The 10,924-nt window shown below is 42.9% G+C and overlaps 1 protein-coding gene across 1 annotated transcript in view; it reads left to right on the forward strand.

The window, feature by feature from the left end:
* The window catches only part of Tmem128 (transmembrane protein 128), a 14,484-nt gene extending 5,352 nt beyond the window's left edge, over positions 1-9,132 (forward strand). Inside the window, exons 3-5 of the mRNA XM_015481953.2 lie at positions 5,297-5,455; positions 8,106-8,214; positions 8,948-9,132. Coding sequence (XP_015337439.1) covers positions 5,297-5,455; positions 8,106-8,205 — 259 coding nt within the window. The 3' untranslated portion in view covers positions 8,206-8,214; positions 8,948-9,132. The remainder of the gene's footprint in view (positions 1-5,296; positions 5,456-8,105; positions 8,215-8,947) is intronic.
* Positions 9,133-10,924: the final 1,792 nt, after the last annotated feature.

Genomic DNA, 10,924 nt, shown 5'->3' on the forward strand with positions numbered 1-10,924 from the left:
ACCCCCCATGCTCTCCACCCAGCTCTCTCAAGAAGCGCATCTCCTCGGTGTGCAGGACGCTCGGATCCTGCTTACACATTTTCACGAAGGCCCGAAGCTCGCTCACTTTGCAGGGATCCATGGTCGAGGAGAGGCAGGCGGAGGCGGCTGCGGCCCGTTCCCAGGCCCGGGCGCTGGCTCAGCGTGACCGCGCAGAAGGGGGCGGATGCCGCGAGCCAAATTTTCTATTATAAAGTGAACAGGTTGAGTCAGCACAGCATAGTGACCGTGGGTAATCATAGTGTGTTTTATAATTGAAATTTGCTGAGAGAGTAGATCTTAAGTATATCTAGCACATGCATATACACCCTGGTAACTGTGAGGTGATGGTGTGTCAACTAACTTGATTGTAGTAATCATTTCATACATATACACACATTAAATTGTGTTGTGTACTTTGAATATATATAATTTAAATTTGTCAGCTGGGTCAGCTGCACTTTAAATCCCAGCTACTCAGACGGTTGAGACATGAGGATTGCAGGTTCAAGACCAGCCTTGGCAACTTAGTGAGATGCTGTCTCAAAGTAAAAAAAAAAAGAAAGGGCTGAGGATGTAGCTCAGTGGTAGAGTGCCCATGAGTTCAATTCCCAGTACCCCTCAGCCCCCCGCCCCCAAATTTTAAATTTGTTGGTTTTATGTCAGGGAAAAAACTGAAAAGAAAAAACAAAATAAGGGGGTTGGGGTTGTTGCTCAGTGGTAGAGCACTCACCTAGCATATGTGAAGCCTGGGTTCCATCCTTAGCACCACATAAAAATAAATAAATAAAGATATTGTGTCTAATTAAAAAATAAATATTAAGAAAAAGAAAAAACAAAATAAGAGGGTAGTTGCTCCAGGGATGCACAGCAGAGTGGATGAAAACTGGAAACAAGTTCAGTGTGGCTTCTCAGCTCTGATGTGTTATAGGATGAGGAAGGTAGTGAATTTAAGGCTTTAAACCCATTTGGAAAAGAAAGGAGGTAGAAAGAAGGACTGACTGTCTTTGTGAGTGCAAAGTGCAGGAGAACTGGAAGGAACGAGTGGAAACCCATCTCAGGGTGTGTCAGGGAGTAGTTAAGTGGAGGGTGTGATGGGGTTAGAGCTATGGCAGAGGTCACCAGTGGGAGAAGTCAGGAGTTTTGTGGCCAGGCCAGGAACTGAGATCCCTTAGTGTAATCTCAGGAATTGACATGGAGTAGAAGGTTGTGAAATCACCTCCCTGGGGTCCTTCTGAACACTGGGGAATGACTTGAAGGCCCCCAGATGACAGGCAGGGGAGTGGTGTTGCTGAGCATCAGAGCTGGCATTGGAGGGCTGGCTTGCTCAGGAGGTGAAGATCAGTTGTTTGGAAGTACTTATAGGGCTGGAAAGAAGCAGTCATGGTAGGACGCGGTCTCCTTAAGAGGACCAGTGACTACTGGAGGAGGAGGAAGGGAGAGAGGGAGCAAGTAGTGAGGGGGAGGTAGGCACAGGGGACTCTTTAAACTCTTAGGAGGCGAGAACTTGCTCCTCTCTCCCCATATTTCCATGAGTAGGAACTTTCCCTAAACACTACCATCTTCCTGCCCTTTCATTCCACCTACTCCTTCCTGTGTAGTGTGTGACTTGCCCATTTGGGTTTGAAATAAAGAGTGGATGAATGTAGTAAAGCACTTTCCTCCTTTTGGGAGTTGGCTGCTCCAGAAACACAGGCTTTGGTCTTCTTTTCTGGGCTATGGTTTTATGGAGGCAGCAGTGCAGGAAGAGGTCCCTAGGTTTCCACTGTGGCTAAGACTGTCTGTCACTGTTTCATTATCAGGAAAGGCTTTGTCACTGCTTACCAAAGTGTCCTTCCTGCAGCTTCATCAGCAGTAAAGATGACATTTTGATCTTCATCAACTTGAGTCCTTCCTCTCGGTTGGTTTACAACTTAGGCTGGGAATATAGGGATGGATACTTCAAACGCCACCAGTAGCAGCTGCTCCTTCACTCAGCGGACACTTGAGAGAAGCCAGAGATGCTTTTGGGTGTGGGTGCCAGTGATGAACTACACTTCTGGCCCTCCAGCCACCCATTCCAGGCAGCAGTGGACAGATGAACAGGCCTGTATGCGTGTTGTGTAAGTGTGCACAGGATACACAGGATGCCTAGGAGGGGCCTAGCTGGCCCGACCTCAGAAGGCAGACTTTTTGAGGATTGAGGAGACATGGGAGAACTTCTTTGTTTGCATTCTTAGATTAGGTGTTCTCAGTTCTCTAAAGAGATGGCAGGGTGATGAGCTGGCATGTGACTTAGTGGTAGAGTGCGTGCCTAGCATGTTTGAGGCCCTGGGTTTAATCCTCAGCACCACATAAAAGTAAATAAATAAAATGAAGGTATTGTGACCAACTACAACTAAAAAACAAATATTAAAAAAAAAAAAAGGAAACGGCAGGGTGAGAAATGACAATACCCATAAAATATTTGGTTGCAACTGCAGCCATTAGTAGAGTACCCTGGACCACAGCTATTATGTGGCAGAGCCAGGACATGGATGTGGGCATCAGGGCTGTGGGAGATGGAGGGAAGTTGAGGTCATCCACCTGTCCTCACCTTCCCATCAGACTTCAGGTTCCCATCATCTTAGGGGAAAGAGACATAAATGCACACCTGGAGGCTGAGGATTTTGCATAGCATTGGGTCTTGGTAGGGATTTGGGTGGGGAGTCAAGCAGCCATGGAATGAAAGGCCAACCTGGGGCAGTGCAGTGGAGTGGTGCAGTCTGGCTGGGCACAATTCAGGAGCCACTTGTCAAAGGAAACGAACTTTATTTTTAGAACACACAGGGCACCACACAGCTCTTCAGGAAAACCCTCAGAGCCCAACTGCCACCACCCGATTCCCATAAACCTCTCCACCTCCTCCACTCCTTCTGCTCTTGAGGCTGATTGGCTGGATCACATGGGTGGAGCCAAAAAAAAGTCCCCCAGTGAGCAGCTCCGTGGTCTGAAAGGGCGGGAAATAGCCCAATGAGCATCACCACAGAGGAGCCAATCAGTTGGCAGCTAGAAGTTTGCTGGGGCCGCTGTGAGCCAATCATCAGCTGGCAGCTGGAGGTTTGCTGGGGCCCCTTGGCTGTGGCTCTCAACAGTGGAGTTCTGCTTTTCCTCAATGGCGGGTTCCTTGACACCTGAGCTGACCTCTTTTCCCCCTGCTCCAGCCTTAGTTCAGATCAAGGCATTAGGATTCTTCGGGTTTGCATAGGGCTGGAAGATTGTATGTTCAAACTTGAGAGAGATGGGATATCAAACCAAACAAATTATCACAATGCTTTGGAAATTGGTTTTTTGTTGTTGTTGTTGTTGTTGTTGTTGTTGTTTTTTAACCATGCTTGTGTTTGTCAAAATTAGCTGTGGAGTTAGAAGAAAACCTGACTAAAACTAAAATCCCAGATATTCTGGACTTTACTCAGACCCAGAATTTTGGAAACTGGGGACAAGACCACTTCTTTTGGAATGCAGAGGTAACTGATATACAGCCCAGAATGAGGACCACTGGCTTGCAGTATTAGATTTTGTTTAGGAAGTTTTAAAAATCTCCTTTTTTTTTTTTAGCCATATCTGGAGAGAGCAGCCACTCGTGGAGTGACTGTGAAACAGATAAAGGACTCCGAAGAAGCAAGGAGATGACCACTAAGCCTGGAGCTCCCTAGCCCTTCTTGTGTCGTTGCCCCATGTGGAGACTTTTCAAGATATTTTTTCCTGATTGTACCTCTACCCTGTAGAGTTTCAGTACACAGATAAAGTGATAGTTATTTATGTGCTGTATGTGTAGCTCTGCTTCGTTATATAGTCGGGTCAGATTTCTTCACTGTGGTGGTATCACCCTTTGAGATGTACACTCCAGCAGGAGAGACGTCTTCAAGGACCCTGAAGGGGAACATGGAAATGTTTTTTTCACAGACAAGAAGAGTGGAATGATAATAATCACCACTGGGGGTTAGGTGTGCAAGGAGTCCGTCTTTAACTCTCGGCTGCTTTGTGAGTTAAGTGTGGTCTGTATGCCTGCAGCTCACTGAGGATAGTAGTTTTGGCCTGAGTCACACACTCGTCACGCTGGATCTGATTCAAACCCAGACAGGCAGATTTCAAAGTGTACTCAGAAACCCTGCACTGGACTGCCAGTGCAGATTCTGAATCCCAGAAATGGGCCATCATGAAAGGCCTTGATGGAGCCTGGAATCTTCCATTGCGGAAGCCTACCCAGTGGTTGAACCGCCGTAGCTGTCTGCTCTCCCTTGTCAACATGGCTTGCCAGTCTTCCACATACACGGGCAAAGCATAGTGGGGGTTTGGATTGAACTGGGAGGTTGAGAAAGGGATTTCTTTCTCTAAATCTGGCCTCCTCTTATGACCAGGGACTGGAAGGAAGGGCTGTCAAGGCTGCCTCACACAGGCTGTCAGGTCTTAGGTGGAATTGACAGGAAGCAAAACTACACTCCCTTGGGAGAGAATAGAAGTTATTCTGAGATAGGTGTCTTAGTCTGTTTTGTGTGGCTATAACAAAATACCTGAGGCTGTGTGATGTATACAGAAAAGAGGTTTATTTGGCTGACAATTCTGGGCGCTGGAGACTCCAAGTAGCATCGCACCCCATGACTGTGTCACAGCATGTTGGAGAAGTCGAAGGGGAAGTGGGTGTCTGCAAAAGATTGAGTGTAAGAGATGAACCAATAAGAGGTGCCAGGCTTTAGAGCAACATGCTCTGTAGGTAACCTGTCTCATCCTGAGGGCAAGAACTTACTTTTGCAAGAAAATCATTAATCCCTGGGCAGTCATGACTCAGCCACCTCCTAAGAGAGTGACCAAGATTCTAGCACATGACCCTTTGGGGACACACTCAGACTATGCCCAAACCATTCATTGCAGAAAGCCTTTTTTCCCCTAGTACTGGTGATTGAACCCAGGGTGTTCTACCACTGAGCTACATCCCCAGCCCTTTTTTTTTATTTTGAGGAGATGGTCTTGCTAAATTGCCCAGGGTGGCCTCAAATTATGATCCCTCTACCTCATACATATGAATGCATATGTGTGAAGCTTCACTCTTTAACCCTTCCATGAGTCATGTGTCTCATTTCTCACCCCGTCTCCCAGTGGATTGACATATTCAAATGCTGAGATTTGGGAATGGAAGACCTCTCTGCACCCTTCTCTGGTTGATGTTCTAGAAACCGACGTTTAGACTATTAGCGAAGCTGTTAAGACGCCTGCTGATTGGCTGAGTGTCGGCAGCCCTTGCCTTGTTTTTCTCCCCCAGCTGGTTTCTCTCTGGTGGGACCTTGTTGCTTGTCAGCTTGTCGATTGCATTTTACTGCATAGTCTACCTGGAGTGGTACCGTGGAATTGAAGAGTATGATGTCAAGTATCCATCATTGATACCTGTTACAACTGTGAGTTTTATTGCAGCAGGAATTTGGTAAGTTAACTTTGAAATGATGAATATAAGTGAAAAACAGTTTCTTTTGATTGGATAATGATGTGTGTGGTCCAAAACTGAAAAGAAGAACCAGGGTTTAATAGAAAATAGTCCCTCGGTCATTCCTGTGCTTCAGGCTCCCTTGTCTTTAGCATCTCTTTCCTTCTTTATGTACCTAGTTATTTCAAACAGAAATGGTGACGTTATGTACACATTCTCCATTTTGTTTTTTAAATCTTATTCATTGTGATGTACAATACATTAAAAAAGTAGAAAAAACAGACATACAGCTGAACAAATTAATCACACAACAGCACTGCTGTCAGCCACACCCAGAAGAAGAAAGAGAACCCAGCCCACATCCTGGCCACTGCTTCCTGCCCCTCTCAGTCACTGCATCTTCCTGCCACAGATGAGCACTCTCCCCGCCTTCATGGAGATCACTTATTTTTGCACACCTTTGCAGATGCAGGGGATTGAACCCAGGGCTTTACACATGCTATACAAGCGCTCAGCCACTGAGCCACATCTCTAGCTCTTTTAAAAAATTTTAAAGCAGGGTCTTGATAAGTTGCCGAGACTGATCTTGAACTTACAATCTTCCTCCTTTAATCTCAAGTAACTGTGATTACAGGTGTGTACTACAATGTCTGCCTTAAATACTCAAGTTTTTAAAATTTATATAAATGAATTCGTATAGTATGTACTTTTTTACATTTGACTACATATGTGCAGCATTATATATATATATATATATATATATATATATATATATACACACACACACACACACACACACACACACACACACACACACACATGTATATAGTTCATACTTACTGTTGCTGATAACACTAGTTAATTTTTATTGCTGTGCAATGTTCTATTGTATAATCAAATCCTAGTTGACTTATTCCATGTTGACAGCATTGGGATTGTTTCCAGTTTGTGGTGGTTATGAAGGATGCTGTGAGCAACGTTCTTGTCTGTTTTTCTTGGGGCACATGTGCATAGGTTATATATATGTGTACACACAGACACAGACACACACACACACGTGAAATTGTTGGGCCATAGGGTATATATTCTTCCAACTTTAGTGAAGAGTGCCAAACTGTTGTCCAAAGTGATGTACAGTCACCCTCTGTTCTGTAGGTTCTGAATCTACATCTTCAGCCTACTTCAAACTGGAAAACAGTGTTGTCTACTGAATATATACAGAGTTCTTTTCTTGTCATTATTCCCTAAACAAAAGTATAATAACTATGTATATAGCATTTACATCGTGTTAGATATTCTGAGATATGATCTAAGGTATATGAGAGGTTGTGTTTGGTTGTATATGAATACTATACGATTTAATACAAAGGACTTGAGTACCTGGAGGTCTTCAACAAATTCTCTACAGATAACTGAGGAACAACTAAACTTTTTTCCCTATTAGCAGGCACCACACAGTTTGGATTTCTTCCATAGTGATACACATAGGTACAATGAATTGTTTTACCTGGTTATGTAGTTTCCACAATGTGGTCAAAAAGCCTCTCCTTAGGGGTCACTACTGTTGCACTTAGTTATTTTTATTTTCAACTCCACAGAGAATATCCTTCTTTATCAGTTAATAGGTACTCAGTGAAAAGCAGTTTTTTTTTCCCCCTGTTTAAAAAAGGAATATTTGACCACTGAAGAAAAATCTTAGAAATTACAGGAAACCATAATGAAATATATTTCATAATCCTGCCAGTCAGGGAGAAAACTGCTCTTCATGTGTGTTTTAGAGTTCTTCAGTTTTCCTCTATATATTAATTGAATTCTGATTTTGGAAAAGTCAAACACCTTTGTACATATTCAGTTTAAGTCTTATTTCTATGGCTTGATTTCAGTTGCAGTTTAAGACTCTTTGGCTTTGTGGTGTGGCAGTTATTAACCCTTAGGTTATGTGGGCATTCCAGGGTGTTATTTTACTTTTTATCTTATAGCTAAGAGCATCCCAAAAATAATGTTAAATTACTTTTTAGGCCAGTGGGAGTATGGTTATTTAAAATTCATAATTATCAAAATATTTAATAATAAAACCAGTAACTCTGAAAAACTCATTGATTTGTATATAGTTTTCCTTATTAGCTTTTGCTCTTATAAATTCAGTTACTAAAAATCATTTACTCTTAGAAAATGTTTCATTTTTTCTTTGGTGACAGGAATAGTGTTTTTCTCAATGAAGATTTGATAGCCTCTTATAAATGGTTACATTCTGCTTTTAAGAGAAAGTACTTTTGTCTTTTTTACTCTGATCTTTTGGTAGTGTGTGAGATCATAAAGCAGGCCACAGCCAGTTTAATTCATGGTCTCTTGCAGACACCAGCCTTAAGGGACGTTAAGTCTCTGAGGGGCTGTGCCAGCTGCCACTGGAGGCCTTTAGATTCTAGGTCTGAGTACTTCTCCAAGGCCTCGTGCTGCTCTGTAAGCATGTGTAGGGTTTCCCTTTCCAGCCCTGGCCTATTTGTGGATGTGGAGATGTGAAGAGTGTGGAAAGTGGCTGGCTGGATGAGTGCCCTCAGGCTGAGCTCTTTAACTCCCAATTCTTGGGTAAAAGATGTTTGTATAGATGATAATTATGGTTTTTAACTCTTTATTTTTTGATCCCTTTCAGCTTCAACATTGCTTTATGGAATGTATGGTCATTTTTCACTCCATTTTTATTATTTACCCAGTTTATGGGGGTTGTAATGTTCATCTCACTCCTTGGATGACTTCAGAAGGTAAGCTAGCTGGAATATCTTGTTTTTAATCATGAACTTGTGAACATGTCTCTCAAGACAGTTTTCAGTGGACTCTGCTGTAGTAGATTACTTGAGAGTGACTCCAGTAATGTGTGTGCCAGAGTTTTTCCCCACTGTTCTCTGAGATGAAAGGGACCGAGTCCTCTTTGCTTTTGTAAAATTTAGGTGTAAGTGACGGCTTTTAGAGAAGGCACCTGCTTTTCAAAGACTTCATAAGGATAGTATTTGCATCTTCCAAAATAAATTAGTTCACATGTCACACCATTTCATATTGAAGAAATTTTATAAAGAAGAAATGGAATAATCAATCTCCTTGTTGCCAGTCTGAAAATATTGCTAGTGCCACTTGACTAGTGAGGTAAATAGTGTCTCCCAGATGTGCTGTGTCATGGGACCAGTGGGTGCCTCATCGAGGGAGGGACCAGTCATAGGCCTTACCTCAAGCAGCTCAGGGCTTCTGAGTCATTCTCACACCACAGTGCATCCTTTCCTCTGACCCAACTCCGACCCTCTGCAGCCTTCAGGTCTTCAGTGGCTGTTTGATTTTGAGTTCTCCAGATGCTGGGGAACTTTTGACTTCCTGCTAATGTGGTTTGTGATTGGCCATGGAGACCCAGGGCTGTTGCAGGCATATAGATTTGAATTGCGCTTCTAATGTTAAATTCATGAACTTAAGTTGTTTTATTGGGACTAAATGCTGGTTTTCTTTCAGATTTAAGGACATGGAAGTTTGAAGTGAATAGTTAAATGTCCAGCTTGTTGGAAGCCTTGCCGGCGGATGATGGAAAGGCTGCAGTGTGTCCTCCTTCCTGCCAAGCAGGTGGGCTGCTGGGAAAAGCTGTAACTTGGTAGATCTGTTGTTGAAATCAGAATAAATCACCTTTCACTTGCATATTATCCAATTCTAGTTGTGACTGGATTTTTCACAAATCTATGTTATTGGAAAATAACTATTTTGCAATGTTAATCTGTTTGACTCTTTGGCAAAAGTAATTTCTTTAATGTGTTCCCAGTATTTTAAATAAACTCTCCTGCATGTAAGGGACAGCAGTTCATTGTATCAAGTGACTAGAATTATCTTGTCATGTGCCTTTAAGGCAACTCTAGTAATTACCATATAATTCATTTTTATAATAATTTTATTGGGTGGCAGGAACAGATGGAAGTATTTTATGTTTTCCCATCACTTTGGATTTTATCATTGTATAAATTTTGGGGGGATTTTAGCGTTTTTTTACATGAATTTTTAATCATTTTTAAGTATGTATAATTTTTCCTCTAATACTTAAATAAAATATTTTTATAACTTTTTTTTTGTGCATTTTTATTGAGAGCCACAGCCAGTCAGAATGATGCCTGGCATTTGCCAGAGGGAATGTTTGAAAGGTGACTCCAGCGAACCATTGAGATGATGATTTGAGTTAAACTATATATAAGTGTGATGCTGGATTGATTGTATTGTATATTTGACCTTTACTGTCAGGCAATGGGGCGGCTCTTGCTGCCTCAGGCGCCCACTACTTTGGAGTTCTCATGCTACTTTGGAGTTCTCGCAGGGATTCCCGGAGAGTTCCCATTGGTTGGGGAAGTGCCGGAGGAGGGAATTCTGGTGTGGGGTGTTTCTGGAAGGGCCGCATGGGTGGCGTTGGTGGAAGAGCGCGCGTGCAGTGCCGGAGAGAGTTGAAATAAAGTAGTTGCTGTTTGAACTTACAAGGCTTTGTGGCGGCTCAGTTATTCGTGCCCAGCCAGACTGCGGCATTTGGTGGTCTGTGCGGGACCGCCTGAAGCTCGGAGGTAAGTGAAATTGCTCGCCCCTGAGGGAAGGCGAGAGAATGGGTGACCATTTCAAAAAACAATGTGTTCTTGTTTTGATTTTTTTTGTTTTTGTTTCAAGCTGCCTATCCCTAGAACTTTCTCAGGCAAACTGGGAAAAATGGTTGGCTCAAGGTTTGAAGTTGTTCGGCCCTGAGGAAGAGATAGAGATAGACCACGAATATACATATCAAAAAAATAGGAAAATTGATACAACAATTTTTTGTTCCGTTTTGCTTCGGTTTTGTTTTGAGTTATCTGTTTGAGTTGCGTTATCCTTGTAGCAGAAATATGGGATCAGAAATTAGCAAAAAACAAACCGAAAGAATGTTAAGTAAATTGTTAGAGGAAGGAGGCACCCCAGTAAAACCAAAACCAGTCAGGGCATGTGTTGATACAATACAAAAATGTAGCCCATGGCTTTTTAAGGAGGAGTTGTTGAATATATCACAATAGGACCATCATGGTGAAGATTTAAGGGACAGGGAAAAGAAAACCCAGGAACTCTGCCAGTTGGCACATTGCCATTGTGGATGATGATATGATTTTGTTTGCCTTGTCCAAAGATTTCAGTTCAGATTATGGTAGAAGACATATTAGATCAGGAAAAAAAGGAGGCCTCTCGAGATAGTCAGAAAGGGGAAGAAAGTTTAGAGCAGAAAAAGCGATCAGGGGAAAAGTTACAACAGGAGGCTGCTACTAACACCTTTCTATCACCAGAGGGCGTAAGTGTCCAACCAACAGCTCCGCCTATGGAGACAGCATATGCTGAGTGGCCCTCAACCCCCGTAGTTGATAGATGGGATCCTGAGACAGGACCTCAAAGATTAGCATGCCCTGTATTTGAGCAGACAGGAGGGCAGCGAATTCACCATAC

Source organism: Marmota marmota, unplaced genomic scaffold (assembly GCF_001458135.2).
Source record: "Marmota marmota marmota unplaced genomic scaffold, marMar, whole genome shotgun sequence".
Taxonomy (NCBI): Eukaryota; Metazoa; Chordata; class Mammalia; order Rodentia; family Sciuridae; genus Marmota; species Marmota marmota.